The 17984-nt window shown below is 40.4% G+C and overlaps 1 protein-coding gene across 4 annotated transcripts in view; it reads right to left on the bottom strand.

Moving 5' to 3' along the window:
- Positions 1-17984, bottom strand: part of ENTPD1 (ectonucleoside triphosphate diphosphohydrolase 1) — a 164045-nt gene that overhangs the window by 110230 nt on the left and 35831 nt on the right. The window contains exon 1 of one of the 4 annotated variants that reach the window (XM_017894595.1): positions 8552-8569. The exons of 1 other annotated variant lie outside the window; for it this stretch is intronic. Coding sequence is in view for 2 of the 3 variants with exons in the window: in XM_017894588.1 (XP_017750077.1) it covers positions 5085-5136 (52 nt within the window). In the remaining variant the exon portion in view is untranslated. Of the gene's footprint in view, positions 1-4595; positions 4724-5084; positions 5200-8551; positions 8570-17984 lie in introns of those variants that run through there. 2 more of the 4 variants (XM_017894588.1, XM_017894590.1) reach the window with 2 other exon arrangements.

Here is a 17984-nt window from a genome sequence, read left to right on the forward strand (position 1 = left end):
CCNNAAAAAAAAAAAAAAAAAAAAAAAAAAGAATAGACTCCATGTAATTTACTCCAGGCCTCACCTTCACTCTACACAGATGGAGCCCATCACCTCTGGACAGTAGTGGGTGGGATTAAACCCTACTGCCCTTGAGCACCATTACCAGTTATAAAGAGCAGAGAAACAACCAAAAAGACAACACAAGGGGGAAAGGCCTCTCAAAATGTAATTTGACCAAGTAAAGGCAATACCAATCACAATGATTTATAAAAACTGTTTACCAGATGTAAGTTATTACCAAGGTTATTACCAATCATGATTAAGGAAATCATTTAATGTGCAGTTGATTGCTTTGTAAAGGCTTATTTGATTACCTGACCCATACTGAAGGATAAACTCTGTACTTCTGCCTTCAAATCTCCAAGATGGACATGTAAGTAGGTTGACTGCTCAGAGCGTGGGAAAAAAAGTGGGCTTTTTACTCTTAAATCTACACTATAGTTAAGGTAAAAGAGAGAAAAGATCTTTAAGCACTGCTGGGAGGGTGAAGGGGCTTGCCATGGGCACCAGATTCTACTCATTTTCTAGATCCAACTGAAGTGTCCCATCCTTTGAGAAGTTTCTCCAGAAGCCATCACTCCCTATTCTGCTTCTCATGGCACTTTCTCTTGTATTATTATTTTTTATTTTTATTTTGTTAGAGACAAAGTCTCATTATGTTGCCCAGGCTGGAGTGCAGTGGTTATTCACGGGTGCAAATATAGCACATGACAGCCTCAAACTTCTGGGACCAAGCAATCCTCCTGCCTCAACCTCCTGAGTAGCTGGAACTACAAGTATGTACCACTGTGTCATGGCACTTTGTTTAGACTTATATTACAGCTCTTAGGGAGGTAGAATGTATCCATTAGGATCCCAGACTTTGCAGCCTAACTACAGCAGTCAAAATTTCCCCTCTGCCTATTATTAGCTGTGTGACCTTAACCAAATGACCTTCTTCCACCAGCTGGAAGATACGGAAACCAATATCATGGAATTTTTGTAAAGATTACACGAGACAACACATATAAAGCATTACAATGTTTGGCACATAATAAATAATCAATGTTAGCTATTATTATTAACACTCCCAGCTATTATTATTAGGCTTCCCCACTAGACCATGAGCAAACTGTTTATCCAAGGATCTGTGTGGCATGGGAACTTACAAATGGTAGACACACAATAATATGTGTCAAATTGGTTTGAAGGTATGCCAGGAAGAGGAAAGGGAGGGTGCTGGAAAAAACCGTAGTGTACTTTATGATTTTTCCCAGGGCCAACTTCTGTAGTGTTTGTTTTTATTTCATTACCAGAGTACATTATCTCAGACAGCAAGGTTGCTATAAAGTAGGGCTAGAAAGACACTATTTATGGAACCAGATATTCTGTTCAGAGAAAGCAAAGTTGGCTATGAGGCACCTGAAATCTCCAGTTTGGCCCTTGGCTGAGCAGGGACTGGGGGCTGAAGTTCAGCCAGAGCTTCACTTGCCCAACAGGGTGCCCTGGCATGGGGTTACATTATCTCTGAAAATCATCCACCCAGAGGGATGCATTTTGTTTTTCAGTGTATCCACATAGGGGGACGTCTTTACAGATTGTGCAAAAGATCTATATGTGCCAGTGGGGAACCCTACTGCAAACTCAAAGGTCCCCCTTTTAAACCAGCCTCCTGAGTCTCAAATGAGCATCGGCTAAAATAATAATGCTTCACTCACTAAATATTTATTGAGTTCCCATTAAGGAGCTCAAGGTGCTAATGGCTGACAAGGACCTTTAGGACTTGCACAAGAGCCTGGTGTGTACCACCGTCTAAGGAAAGCTTGGGATGTTCTCTGACATGGACACCAAATTGAAGAACCTGTCCCAGGGGCTGATGAATGTGGCTGCCAAGCTGGCCCACAATAAGCACATCACAGGACCTCCCAGACCTCACAGAGGAATTCACTGAACCTGACACCTTCACCATTGGCTGCTGAATGACATGTGCTCTTCCTGAATCAGTACTCAGCATCTGTCCACTTCCTGCATGGCTTCCGGCCCTCTATGACTGCTATATGGTCACCCTCTGTGGCTGCCTCCTGTACCCCTATCACGACTGAGGCCCCTCTCCCACCACTCTGCCCACACTGATGAAAAAGTTGCCATAAGTTGAAAGACTAAAAATAAAATTGCACTAGACACTGCAGATCTAAAGGTGAATACATAAATTACAATTGGGGAGAGACAGAACGTGATGCAGAGGGCAGGAGTGTGGACAAGTATGATGAGTGCCACCTTAGGCATAACTGATGAGGTACTATAGAAGCATCCAAGATGGGGGCTAATCTAGACTTGAAGGATTAGAGAAGGCTTAAAGGGGAATAACACCCAATATGAGGCTTCAAGGAGTGATAGTAAATGTTAATATTTATTTAGCGATACTATACATCAGGAGCTGTTCTAAAAACTTTGCCTGAATCCTTCATTCAGTCCTTACCACAATCCTGTAAGACAGATGTTATTGTTATTATTTTCATGTTATAGATGATGAAACTGAGGCACACAGTAAATGGTGGAGCTGAAATTCAAACGCAGGCAGCTCAGCTCCAGACTAAAGGGGAAGGAGAGCACCGGACAGGCCCTTAAAACAGGAGACAGTGCCTAGCTTCAGTCTGAGGAAAGATGCAGTTCCTCTGGGGAACTGAAAGCAACTCAATGAGGCACAGCTTGGGGTGGGGTCAGACGTTCAGAGATGACTGGGCCTGCTCTGTAGGTTGGAAGAAAAACCAGAAGCAGAGGGTTTCAGATCCAGTCCAGACTTTTTTTTTTTTTTTTTTTTTTTTTTTGAGACAGTGTCTCACTCTGTCACCCAGGCTAGACTGCAGTGGTGCAATCTCAGCTCACTGCAACCTCCACCTCCCAGGTTCAGGTGATTCTCCTTCCTCAGCTCCCCAAGTGGCTGGGACCACAGGCGCACACCACCATGCCTAGCTAATTTTAGTATTTTTAGTAGAGACAGGGTTTCACCATGCTGGCCAGGCTGGTCTTGAACTCCTGACCTCAGGTGATCTGCCCACCTCAGCTCCCAAAGTGCTGGGATTACAGGTGCCAGCCACCACGCCCAGCCCCCCAGTCCAGACTTTTGACAACTAGCTGTGACTGGTGTCACCTAACTAACCTCTTCTGACCTCAGTTTCTCCTTTTTGTAAAAGATCATAATAACAATACCTGCTTCTCCTAGAGAATGGCCATGAGCACCAAATGATGAAAATGTATGTGAACCTGAGTGCAAAGTACAAATTCCTTCACAGACTTAAGACTTTATCAGTATCATTGCCCCAGTAGGTTCGAGGATTTGCGAACCTGAAATCCACAATGTCAGGGCACCAGAAAAAGCAGAGAAACAGTACTGAGGAGTGGAAAAGGCCACCAGCCCTGCCTCAGACCACCTCCATCCACACTCGGCCCTTACTAACTGTGAGATCTCAAGACAAGTTATCTTCTCAGTACCTCAATTTTGCCATCTGGGAAATGGGAATGACAATGATAGCACTTGTAAGGTTCATGTGATAAGTAAGTAGCACATGTAATATGCTAGGTACAGCTCCCAACACAGAATAAAGACTTAGTCAACATTAACAGCTATCATTATTGTTAAGTATTAATAAATCTGTTGCCTACTTATGCTATTCTTCCATGTTCTATATAGTATAAGCATGTGGGAATGTTAGAAGTTAGAGATGATAAAGGAGGAGGAGAAGGAGATTTACAACCCTACACTCCCTCACTGCTGCAGAGATTCTTCCTGGCTCTCACACGCTGGCAAGCAGCTGGCTCTCCGTCCTGGCAGAAAATGCCCAAAAGAGGTAAAAGATAGAGACTGCACACCATCTGTGCAAACCAGGCTGCTCTTGTAGTTTTTAGACAAAATCTAAATGTAGTCAGATATGACCTGCCCTTTTAAGATAGAATTATTCTATTTCCTCCCTCCAACCCTCCCCGTCCCCCACTCTGTCCCTCACATAAAACTCCCCCACATATCTCAAGAAACTTTCAGCATTTTGAAAGACATACTCTGGGGTCCCATTGTGACAGCCTCGTGCCACATTAACTTCTCTGTCTTGTTCCCAGCAAAGAAGCCTTTGCTAATTTCACAACAGGAAAGCATGCAAGAAATTCGAGAACAAAACAAATCTACACGCAGAGCCCAGCATCTTCAAGTAAACTCCCTGAGGCACAGACCCGAGGGTAGATGAGTCCGGACTGCAGATGAGGCAGCTGCCTCTTAAACTGCAAGGGGACAGAAAAAGTCATTTGCCTCTGAAAAACCAACTCTGAATACAAATTGGTAATGAATATTCATGAGCCCCTCGAGCTTGCTCTAGAGCCACCCTTGACTGCAACCCTGGACTCTGCTTCCTAAAAAGTTTCCCAAAGCTCTTTCTCTGCCTCCTCCCAGAAGGAAGAGGGTGGGAAAGTTCATTCAGGGCTTTTTGCCTCCAACTTTCAAGTACTTGCTTTTTGCTCTGGCTTTTATTTTCCTTCTTTTTTTTTTTTTTTAAGGATTCAGATCAAATCAATTTTGGTCTTACCCTTTGTATCTTCCATAAGTAGCAGCTTTTGTTTTCCTCCTCTTTCCTCGTTTTTCCCCCCCCCGCCTCTGCTTGCTGTGGTCCGTCTCCGTGAGAGAGGTACTCAAGGAAACAGAGATATAACAGACCCTTAGGCTCGTGGGAGGGGCTAAATTAGCCGGCCCCGTTTCGGAAGGAACCTCAAACCCTGTCTTTTTCATTGACTAGAAAGGACAGATTGACTGAGGAGTCCAGCAGCTCATTTTCCCAAAGTTACTTGAAGCCTTTTCCAGGTTGTAATTTTTTGTATCCTTGAAGCAATGTATATTCAAATCTCTCTCTCTTTCTCTCTTCTTCCCTCTCGCCCTTACTCCCTCCCTCTTCATCTCTCTCTCCCTCTCTTTGTTATAGAAATCCCTTTTTCTCCCTTGAAAAAGTCGTCTCGGCTGCAAGCAATAAAAGCTATTTCCTTACTGCAATTATGAAGCTAGGTAATAAGAAAGTTGTTACCTTGAAACCCACTCGAAAAACTGAAAGTCAAGAACAATTCTTCCCTCCCCATAAAGCCTCTGGTCCCATGACCAGCAATCCTTTCTCAAGGCTCATTAGAGCAAAGGCTAACAGGTGACCCAAGCGATGAGTTTCCTGCAGGAGAAGCTGCGTTATTGGTTGGAAGGCTGGGTGGAACCACAGAGGAGCTGCTCAATGGGAACCGCTGCCTGGCTGTGAATTGATGAAAGTCATCCACCATTTCACAACTTTCACTTCCTACCTTTGAAGTCTAATGAGCATGAATTGCCACATCCAGACTATCAAGATTACCCCAATGTAGATGAGAACCTGAGCAAATTATTTTTAAACTGTGTAACAAAATTATTTTGAAATCAAAACAAGGGCTACCCTTTGAAAGGAAGGTAAGTCCTCAAGTCCCAAGGCGACTTGGCAGTTTCTCCCTCCACAAGGCTGTTGCAAACCTTAGCATTTCAGGTTTGAGAGGTACCTCAGACATCGAGTCTAAACGAGGTTAGAGATGTGGAGAGGTTAAGCCACCTGCTCTTGCTCACACACCGTCTCTCCTATTTGCTACCATGCTCCCCAGCACCTAATACAGTTTCTCTCACAGCATGGGCTCTCAACAAATATTTGATGAATGGTTGAAAAAGTGAATGAATTGCAGCAAAGCACAAACGTAGATCTGTTTTCCTGTTTCCTAGTTCTTGCTTTTTCTACATTGCTTGTCTGGCATGAACATTTGTATCTAAAGCCAATTATATCATATAAATCATTAAATTTGTGAGCCCTAAAGATTGTTTTGACCATGTAGACACTATATTCTCCAGCGAACTTTCAGTCATACTTTAATAATGATGAAAGATAACCTTTTAGTTTAGGCATCTGTTACTTTGCACGGTGCCACATGGTATATACTTAATACATTTTTATACTTTAGTAAATTTGGAGCTGCATAACAACACTTTTTTTATTTCCGAAATGCTTTATAGTTATAGGATTTTGCATGTATAATAACTAATTATATTGAATGAAAGACTCAATGGATGTCTTCTCTCGAGCCAGTTTAGACTACATCTCTAATAATGAATATTGGTCTGATATTCATCCTGTTATGATAAAATTGGTTTTGGGTGATATGATGGGATTTTTTGTAAAAACCAACAATATAATCGGTTTATGACTGACTGCCTTTGTACTATTGTTTTGGAGACAAATTTGAAAAGAGCATGTCCACAAAATATTCTGTGAATTACAGAATGGAAACCAAAACATCAAAGCCAGAAAGAGAAAAGAATGATCAAAGGGAAGATCCAGAGGCTGAGGGGTAGGCAGGAGAAACAGACAGACAAGTACCTGAACTTGTCAATGAGAGACACACTTTGGTGGGTGCTGTGGCAACAGTTCTCTGCTTTATTACATTAGGACATTAGGTTCTTTTTTTTTCTGAGACAAGAGTTTTGCTCTTGTCTCCCAGGCTGGAGTGCAATGGAGCAATCTCAGCTCACTGCACCCTCTGCCTCCCGGGTTCAAGTGATTCTCCTGCCTCAGCCTCCCAAGTAGCTGGGATTACAGGCGCCCACCACCTTGCCCAGCTAATTTGTGTATTTTTAGTAGAGATGGGGTTTCACCATGTTGGTCAGGCTGGTTTCAAACTCCTGACCTCAGGTCATCCCACCCGCCTCAGCCTCCCAAAGTGCTGGGATTACAGGCGTGAGCCACCGCGCCCGGCCTATTTTACTACATTCTTACATTCTTTTTCCGAGACAGAGCCTCACTCTGTCACCCAGGCTGGAGTGCAGTGGCGTGATCTCGGCTCACTGCAGGCTCTGCCTCCTAGGTTCAAGTGATTCTTGTGCCTCAGCCTCCCGAGTAGCTGGGATTATAGGTGTGCACCATTAAGCCCAGCTAATTTTTGTATTTTTAGTAGACATTGGGTTTCACCATGTTGTCCAGGCTGGTCTCAAACTCCTGGCCTCAAGTGATCTGCTTGCCTTGGCCTCCCAAAGTGCTAGGATTACAGGTGTGAGCCATAGTGCCTGGCCACAGTTCTCTATTTTAAACAAAATTAAAATTCAAGGTCACTTCAATCATGTTCTATCAGACATTGTCGACAAAAGGTTACTTTGACAATTGACTCATTCTCGTTACATTTCATCAGGGAGAGAAAGAGTTAGTAAAAAGTAAATTGTTCTAATACCCAACTTCTGGTTGTACCAGGAGAGGTAAAATCTCATTATAATAACTAGCACTTCATAAATATTTGAAGTTAATCCAAACTGAATATGGAGTAATAGAAACATAGTTTTAACCCCAACTCATATTACATGAGCCTTTTGACAATATTTAATGCTTTTTATAGGTAATATGCTCTGTGCTACAATTTAATCATGTTGTCCAGGTTCGCACCTCCTCAGCATCAAGAAAATACTATGGTTAAGTATATATTATCACCAATTCATACAAGAATAATTATAAAAGAGATGGGAGTTTGTGTGTATCTTTCTAAAGGCCTCAGAATTTATCTTAAAAAATAAATTTTCTTTCTCAACAAAAACTTATCATCATTGTTAATTTTGTTGTTTGTAATCGAAAGTAGAAAATTAAAACTGCACCCAGAAAGACGGAGGAAGTTGTTAGAAAGGGGTAAAGATATTTGTCTGTATTTTAATGATGAAATGGTCTTATAAGTTCTTAGAATGGTAGAATTTTCATTTTCCTACACCTTCATCCTCTTTCACTGTACTGGTTCATCCCCTTACATATAAAATATTTAAGTAATTCTCATTCTTAAAAACAAATTCTGTTGTTTAATGGTATAGATTATTAGTGTTGCAACATGAATAAGTTCTTGAGATTGGCAGCTCAACAATGTGAATGTACTTAAAAATACTTAAGTGTACAATTAAAAATGATTAATATGGGCCAGGTGCATTGGCCTTCCCTGTAACCCCAGCATTTTGGGAGGCTGAAGCAGTAGGTTGTCTTGAGGCCTGGAGTTTGAGACCAGCCTAGGCAACATAACAAGACCCCATCTCTACAAAAATAAAAATAAATTTTAAATGATTAATATAGTAACTTTTTTTTTTTTTGAGACAGAGTTTTGCTCTTGTTGCCCAGGCTGGAGTGCAATGGCAACCCCCGCCTCCCGGGTGCAAACGATTATTCTGCCTCAGCCTCCTGAATAGCTGGGATTACAGGCATGTGCCACCACACCCAGCTAATTTTGTGTTTTTAGTAGACAGGGTTTCTCCATGTTGGTCAGGCAGCTGGTCTTGAACTCCTGACCTCAGGGGATCTGCCCACCTTGGCCTCCCAAAGTGCTGGGATTACAGGCATGAGCCCCCGGGCCTGGCAATATAGTAACTTTTATGTCTATTTTATCACAATTTTAAAAAAATTAATTAAAACAAAAACAGCTGCTTCACAAACAAGCTACTTGAGACCATGGTCTACCTTTGCCTTACCTTCATCACCTCCATTCTCTCCTCATTCATTTACTCCTCCTTCCATTGCATTCCCGTTTCTCACCGCACGACCCCAATGAAACTGTCCTAAGATTGCCAATGACCTATAAAGCAAAGACCAATTTGTGTTTTATCTTCTTGGATCTCTGTAGCATGGGCCATTGTTGGCCTTCCTTCTTTCTTGAAAATTGATCTCTCCTTATTTTCCAGAAGCCCCCTCATGTCAGTTTTTCCTCCTCCATCTGTGTACGATGGCTCCTGTTCAGTCAACTTTTGTGTCTTGTAAATGTTGGTATTCCCTAGACCTTCACCCTTTGCCTTCTCTCCCTACTTCACTTATTCTACCTAGGTCATAACTTCTCATGCCTTTACATTTCTGCCAAATCCACTCCCATGAGCTCCAGATCTATATTTCCATCCACCTACTGGGTGTTAAGAGAATATCCCACAAGCAGCTCAAACTTAGCATCCAAACTGTACTCTGTATCTTTACTTCCAAATCTGCTTCCATCCAGTACCAGTACTCCCTCCTTTTTTTTTTTTTTTTTTTTTTGAGACAGAATCTCACTCTGTCACCCAGGCTGGAGTGCAGTGGCACAATCTTGGCTCACTGCAACCTCTGCCTCCCAGGTTCAAGCAATTCTTGTGCCTCAGCCTCCCAAGTAGCTGGGATTGCAGGTGCACACCACCATGCCTGGCTAATTTTGTGTTAGGAGAGATAGGGTTTCGCCATGTTGTCCAGCCTAGTCTTGAACTCCTGACCTCAGGTGATAGGCCACCTCGGCCTCCCAAAGTCCTGGGATTACAGGCGTGAGCCACTGCGCCCGACCCCTACATTAGATAATGGTACCACCATCCACCTAGTCACACAACCCAGCAACCTCAGGGTCCTCCTAGACCCCTCCCCACATCCCACATCTTAATGTTTACCAAATCCTATTGTTTCTATACCTTAAGACCTCTCAAATTCATCTCCTCTCTCCATTCCCATCACTTCTGCCGTAGCGCATACTCTCCTCATCTTTCTGAAATCAATATCTGATCATGTCATTGGCAGACTTTAAAAATTCTAGTCTCCTTATCATGCGTAAAATAAAATTTAAATTCCTGTCACAGAATATGTAAGGACTCTCTCTACCTCTCTAAATTCATTTCCTGTTATAGGCTTCCTGCACTCCAAAAACTGAATCTAATTTCAGAACCCATAATCCTTGTACAACTCTGAATTTTTGTTTTGAGATGGAGTCTCGCTCTGTCGCCCAGGGTGGAGTCCAGTGGCACTATCTTGGCTCACTGCAACCTCTGCCTCCCAGGTTCAAGCAATTCTCATGCCTCACCCTCCCGAGTAGCTGGGACTACAGGCACATGCCCCCATGGCAGGCTAATTTTTGTATTTTTAGTGGAAACAGGGTTTCACCATATTGGCCAGGCTGGTCTCGAACCCCTGACCTTGTGATCTGCCCGCCTCAGCCTCCCAAAGTACTGGGATTACAGGCATGAGCCACCGCACCTGGCCACAACTCTAAATGTATACAAGCAATTACACTGCTCAGAATGCTCTTTCCCCTCTTATCCACCTGGTCCTCCTATGTATCTTTCATGACTCAAATATCTGGTCCCCTGTGTGAGGCTGTTTTTGCATTGCAATAAAGAAATACCTGAGACTGAGTAATTTATAAAGAGAGATAATGGCTCTGCAGTCTGTACAAGAAGCATGGCACCAGCATCTGCTTCTGGTGAAGACCTCAAGAAACTTACAATCATGTCAGAAGGTGAAGGGGGAGCTGGTACATCACATAGCAAGAGAGGGAGCACAAGAGAGAAAGGGGAGGTGCTAGACTCTTTTAAACAACCAGATTTCAAATGAACTCATTTTCACCAAGTCATTCATGAGGGATCTGCCCCCAGGACCCAAACACCTCCCACCAGGTCCCACCTCCAACATTAGGGATCACATTTCAACATGAAATTTGGAAGTGACAAATATCCAAACCACATCATCCCCTATGAAGTTTTGCCTGACCCAACCCCGCTCCTTTCCCACAGACACTGTGCTGACCCACAGAAGAGACGCCACTCGTGTTATCATGTTTTATAATTTCATTTACATCTCAGGCCATAAACCTTGGAGTCACATTTGAATCCTCTTTCCTTACAATCCAAGTCCAACCCTTTGGCAAATTCGGTGGGTCCTATCTTCCAGATACATCCAGGACCTGACTCTTCTCATTACTTCTACTGCTACCACACTGATCCAAGCCACATCATCTCTTGCCTGTATCCTGTATTATTGCGATAGCCTCCTCACTGGTCTCCTCCCAGATTCTGCTCTTTAAACTCCTCAGCCTATTTTCAACCCAGAACCCATAATAATTCAGTTAAAATTAAACAAAACAAAAGACTATGGAACTCTTTTGCTCAAAATTTATAAAAGGCGCCATCTCACCCCAAGAAAAGCCAAAGTCCTTCCAGCTTCCCACCAGGCCCTGCCTGGCCTGCTCCTCATCACCTCTATTTCTCTCCTACTACTGTCCTCTTCTTACTCCCTCTGCTCCAGCCTCCGAGTCGTTGCACATGCTTTTCTTTCTGCCTGGAATACTGTCCTCCTGAATATCCACATGGCTCATTCCCTCCTTCCCTATAGGTTTTTAGTAAATTATTACCTTCTATCCCAGCACCAAGATTGCTATTTCTAATACTATTTTCTACTAAAATGGCCTAAAGCCCTTTGGAAAAATAGCTAACCAAGTCTGGGGCAAGAAGTACACCAGAAAGCAAGGACACTATCTAAAATTACTAGGGTTGTGTCAAAATGTCTCAGGAGCCAACTTTCTGTGGCTCCTACTGGCCAAAGTAGAAAAAAAGAAGAAATTTGAGCAGCAATAAAAAGAATAACTGCAATGGATTGAAATGTATCAGATATATTGAGATCCACATAGTCATAATGATACTATGAAGAAATCACTGTTCACCTTTAGAACCAATTCATTATTGTGAAAACACATAAGGGGGATAATAGCAACGCTCAACCTTCCTTTGCTGCACAAACTGTACCCCAGGACAACCAAATCATTGATGGGGAAAAGTCTCTGTAAAGTATTCCAGATAATGAAAGACTAAAATTGGTAGCATTTGGGTATCACCATTTTGCAATACCTCACAAAGGAATGAATATAAACAATAATCATCAATGACTGTTCACATAACAAAAGGGAGTACAAACATTCATTTTGTGCCTTCTGATAGAAGCACACATCACATCCTCTGAAGCTGTCTTCCCAAAAATGGAAGCTTCTAAACCTAATACCAGCTTATGGGAAAAAGAAGGCACAGATAAACACGTTAAAAAAATACAACAGGAATGCAATCAGTAAAATCCGGTTTGTAGGAGACTAGATTAAAACAAGCAATAAAACAACTCAACTTCTTGAACAAATAAATTGCAGAGAAGAAAAAAGAGAATGAGGTACCTATAATTAAAAGAAATTTAAAAAGATATACCAACAAAATTAATACCAGGATCTTGAAATTCTGATTCAAACCAATGTAAAAGAAACTTAAAGAAAATCAAAGAAATTTGAAAACGGACTAGATATTTTATAATATTATAGAACTGTTAACTTTTAAGGTATGATAGTAGTATTGTGGCTGTAATTTTTCCAAAATCCTTATCTACTGGAGACACACACTGAAATATGTACAGATGAAATCTGGGGTTAGTTTCAAAAAGAGGAAGAATGGGTAAGGTACAGATAAAACAAGATTAGGATGACATTATAACTGCTGAAGCTGGATGGTATATGGGGATATGTTTTATTATTCTCTCTACTTTTTATGTTTGAAATTTTTTGCAATAAAAGGCAAAAAAGAATCCTGGTGAAAAAGTGGGAGATTATTTGATATGCAGTGGTTATATGGGGTGTTATTACTGGTATTTGAGGAATGTAACTGAATGTTTCCTGAGTCAGTAGACATATGCAAAATGGACTTGGGTAGTTAAAAATAATGCTATAATTTGGCAAGATGATCCTCACAAAATAGGCTATTTCACTTTAGGGGCAAATAGGAAAAAGAAATCATTTGCCAGAAAAGTATAAGTAATTGAACAATAAACTGATCAAAGCTAAAAAAAAAAAAAAAAAAACTGTTAAATGAGTGTAAGCAAGAAACATATATTCACCATGCCATTTGTCTATAGTGTAATAATCAGGGAGCAATATCAAGGTTTCCTTAGATTTCCCTGTGGAATTTAACATTAGGTGTAGAAATCAAGAAGGACCATACACAATGTCTAACATGCAATATGTTATTATTGTTTGATGGTTTAAGGCAGGCTCCATAAACCCAACAGTGACCAAGCAGGAACCACATAAATTGGACTAAGTAGTAATGGTAGTTTCTGCATCACTAGGGGCCAGATAGTGGGGACAGGAAGGATGGAGCTAGTCGGATAGGGTAGAAGATGAACATTCTGTTCTCTATATTGTTTCTAATTCTCCATTAAAACAGAAGTCTATTGATAAAACTCATGAGAGGTGGTACTCTGGTTTTACATATCCTAAAATAAATGCCCAGGGTAACTATTGTATGAAATGACATGTTTTGCCAATTCCAAGAATGCCTGTGTTTATGTATTCAACTTTAGTTATAGATGAATATACAAAGAGGTTCTTCATAACATATGAAAAGTGTTCAAAATATTATGACATTTGAACATTTTGATTTGAATCAAAATATTATGATTGCTCATGGTCAATTTCAAGGTTAAAAGGAGACTGTAAAAGAATGGATTTTTATAATTGAGATGTCATAGATATGGTAAATCACAATACTTCAAAAATTTTGGGGTAAAATGTTACATGTTATATGGCAATTAACAAATCTAATCTCAGGAATTCAAAATTATTTTCCTACCAGCAAGAGATCCATGCCCCATCTTTTTTATGATTCCTATAAACCAAGATAATAAGTCAGTACTATTTGGTGTTGGTGAATGCATATTCAACGAACCAAAGTTGTCAACAAATTTAGAAAACCGTATGAAATTTTCTTGACACTACTTGACATTGTGCTTTGACAGTCTATCAGCACTACACATTACATGTTTTATCAAAAGAGAAATACTGATTAAATTAATTCAATTGAATTTGTATTTCTCTACTATCAATAACAACTTCTCTCCTCACTCCATCTGCTTACTTACAGATATCCAGAGATGAAGAGGACCCTGTGGTGGAGAGTAGAAGGAGCAGAGAAAAAGGGATGTATCTGAAAGTGTTCCAAGAGTATTTAGAATGCACCCTCGTTCAAAAAATGCCCTGTCCCTTCTTGTGGAGAGTAATAGGAGAGGCACTGCCTCTTTAGTCAGAGTCATGGTTCTCCATTTTGGCTGCACACTATAATCACTTGGCCCAATTATAAAAAATACTAATGCCCATCCCAACTCTCAGAGATTGGAATTTAATTGAGTTTGGGGTAGGTTTCAGCCATTTTTTTAAAAGGCCAAGATGATTTTAGAGTGCTGCCAGGGCATTAAGAAGATCTGGATTCAATTCTTTTTGTATGATCTTAGACAAGTTAGTGAGCCCTTCTGAACCCCAATGTATCCATAAAATAAAGGTTTTTTTTTTTTTTTTTTTGAAATCTACTTCACAGAGCCATATTGGGGCGGGGGGGGAAGAGAATAAATACGTGAGAACTCCCAACAGACTCTGGCACATAGGTGGCACTCAGTAAGTGTGAGTTCCCTTCCTCTTCACTATGCGCTAATCTATGTGCAGATTAAACAAAACATTGCCTTTTGTACTTGTGTCTCTTGCTTTTCCCCCCTCTGATATCTTCCACTTATTTTTCAGAAGTAACCTAAGGGTACTTGAAGGAAATGAGAGTCAAAGTCCTTTCCCTTCTGTAGCACAAAGGGCCTCTCCACCCCTTTTCCCAAAGTTAAGTGATTCTATGTGTTCAACCAGCAGCTGTGGGACTGAGGCCATGTTGGGAGAGGGACTGAAGTATGACCTGACATCACCCATGTCTTCCTATTTCCAGGTAGTCAGGGAGGAATGCCCTAACTGAGCTTGGGGAAGCCCTTGAATGTCGCAGAATGGCCAACTCTTCCAAAGTGAAAGTACACAACCCAACATGGCAGCAGGAGAAGGTAAGTCTAGAGTACACAGCACAGCAGCTTCAAGCAGAGCAGACACTCAATGAGAGTTTGCTGAACTGAAATGAAGATCCTATGCTACAGCAAGTATCTAACCCAGCTCTAGTACTCAATGAAGTCAGTGCTGTGTAGGCATTACCTTAATTTTTTTTAGCTATAATTACTACTTGTCTCTTGCCTTGCATGAGTGGATTCTCTTACATAAATGTTCTGTTGAAATATCCCCTTTAACTCCTTTTTCCTACTCCCCACATCAAGTGCCTCAATTTGTCTAAATGTCTCAAAGGTCTGCAAAGATGAGTGACTGTAACTTCATCAAAAATGGTAAGATTGGCCAGGTGCAGTGGCTCAAACCTGTAATCCCAGCACTTTGGGAGGCCAATTCAGGAGGATTGCTTGAGGCCAGGAGAGCAGCTGGACAACATAACGGATCTCATCTTTAAAAAATGAAAATTAAAAAATTAGCTGGGCATGGTGGCTCAAGTCTATATCCCATCTACTCAGGAGGCTGAGGCAAGAGGATCACTTGAGCCCAGGAGTTCAAAGCTGCAGTGAGCTATGATTGTGCCACTGCACTCCAACTTGAGCCAGAGAGCAAGACTCTATTTCTAAAAAAAAAAAGAAGAAAAAAGTAAGATGTTATTGCTGCTTCAAAACACAAACCCAAATCTGTGAATTGCCAAGTATAATTGATAAAAGCTGTAATTTCTTTAAGGTCAAAAATACTCATTTTCAAACAAAGTACTCATTATCTATGAAAGACCAATCAATTTATTAGAGCTCCAAACCTAAAAATATTTTTAAAACTTTAAATTTTTTAAAAAACTGCTAAATTTAAAGAGAGACAATAAATAGATGAGTGATTACCAAAGATTCATCAGGGTAGGGAAAGGTTGAATAGGTAAAGCAGAGGGGATATTTTTTGAGTGAAAAAGTTTTTCAGTGTGATACTGTAATAGTGGATACATGACAATATGCATTTGTCAAAATCTATAGAACTTTAAATCACAATGAACGAACCTTAACCCATACAAAGTTTTCAAAAATTATTCAGGAAGTCAAGGGAGCCCAGAATGAAATGTAAATTGCGACAAAATAATGGAACTGTATTACAAATGTGTGAAACACCTCACAGAGGGAGGTAGAGGAAAAGGTGCTAAGGGTGCTAACCTAGTCACTTTTTTTTTTTTTTTTTGAGACAGAGTCTCACTCTGTCACAGAGGCTAGAGTTCAGTAGCATGATCTTGGCTCACTGCAACCTCTGCCTCCCTGGTTCAAGCAATTCTTGTGCCTCAGCCTCGCAAGTAGCACACCACCACGCCTGACTAGTTTTTGTATTTTTAGTCGAGATGGGGTTTCACCATGTTGGTCAGGCTGGTCTTGAACTCCTGGCCTTAAGCAATCCACCTGCCTTGGCCTCCCAAAGTGCTAGGATTACAGGCATGAGTCCCCACTCCCGGCCCTAAGTCACTTTAGATGTGAGTAAAGTCTATAAGACCAAAGGCAAGAGGAACTGTATAAAAGTACATTACTCTGTTTCCCAAGATTCGTAATTCTGAAACCACTATACATGTATACTGGAATCAGAAAATTACGTAAATGGATGACAGACAATAAGTGTCAGGCTTCTCACTGTTGGAGTGGAAGGTTATAGACAAGTAAGGGGAAATGGCTAGAATGATCCATGTGGTAATGGATTAAGGTTACAGACATCAGTATGAACTCAGGTTTAGCTTAATAGGGATACATATGAATAAATGTAGAACTATTTATCGTTGTGCATATGTATATATATGTATGTGGTTTAAAATACATCTATATTTTCTTGCTCCATCAGCTGAGTGGGCCTATAAGCAATGATACTCCAGTAGCAATAAGCACATCTAACCCCCAGATTTTTGTTTCTATAACTATTCTCCAGTAAAAGGAACCAGAATTCCCCTGATAAACAGCTGACTCTAGGCTGGGGACAGGAAATATTACAAGGTAATCCTAGAGTATATTGTGGGGCCAGAAAGTAAGAAAGTAATTAAGAAAAAAAAAAGCTTACAATGATGTACAATGATGGGGTGTGTCAAAGTGACACAGGAGCCAATAGAGCTTCCAATAGCCAAAATTAGAATAATTTGAACAATAAAATAGAATCGTATTCAATGATAATCAAAGTATAAAATAAATATCCGTGAGTCTATACTGAAATAGACTATTAGTGTATTTATGAAATAGAATATTTAACAAATGAATTGTTAAATAAACAAATGGGAGAGAATAGACAAATCCGTACAGAAGAATTTCAAATGAGTTACATAAATACTCCACTCTCTAGGAGGTAAAGCATAACTCCCCACTCCTTAAGTATGGCCTGCCTAGTGACTTCTTTCCAAAGAGTGCAGCAGAGAAAAAGAGTAAGAAAGGGTGACTTTACAGTGGAAAAACCTGACAAACACTACCTCAGCAAGGCCATCTAGATCAACATCAACAGTGATGAATCATGTTGATAACTCATATCCTTGGTATGATGTGATGAAAATGGCACTCTGTGGTCTTCCTCCAAAAAGTACGTAACTCGAGTCTAATCATGAGAAATATATCAGACAAATCCCAATTGAAGGACATTATACAAAATTTCTGACCAGTATTTCTCAAAGCTGCTAAAGTCATCAAAAATAAAGTCTGAGAAATTCTCACAGCCAAGAGGAACCTAAGGAGTCATGAAGATTAAATGCAATTTGAAATCTTGGGACAGAAAAGAACATTGGGTAAAAACTAAAGAAATCTGAATAAAGTATGGACTTTTGTTGATATTAAGGTATCAATATTGGTTCATTTATTGTATTAAATGTACCACACTAATGTAGGATGTTAATAATCAGGGAACTGGGTAGAGAGTACCTGGTAACTTTCTGTACTATCTTCCTAACTTTTCTGTAAATTGAAAACTATTCTATAATTAAAAGTTTATTTTAAAAAATATGTTAACAGTGTATAGATATTTAACTGTAGTAGCTGTTGTGAAGCCCATCTTTGTTAAAGTAACTAATGACATGACATGATTTTGCAAAAGCATTTGTTACACATGATTTCTTGTTCAAACAGAATTCATTGTGTCCACATCCAGCAAAACAAAGTTAACTCAGGCTGTGTGCCAAGACACGGAAATGGCCTTGTTACATTGAACTCAATGTGAAAACATAGTAGTATTCAAATCTTTCCATCCACGACATGCAATATTCCCATTGGTCTAAAAAAAAAAAAAAAAAAAAAAAAAAAAAA

Source organism: Rhinopithecus bieti, unplaced genomic scaffold (assembly GCF_001698545.2).
Source record: "Rhinopithecus bieti isolate Rb0 unplaced genomic scaffold, ASM169854v2 scaffold_25291, whole genome shotgun sequence".
Taxonomy (NCBI): domain Eukaryota; kingdom Metazoa; phylum Chordata; class Mammalia; order Primates; family Cercopithecidae; genus Rhinopithecus; species Rhinopithecus bieti.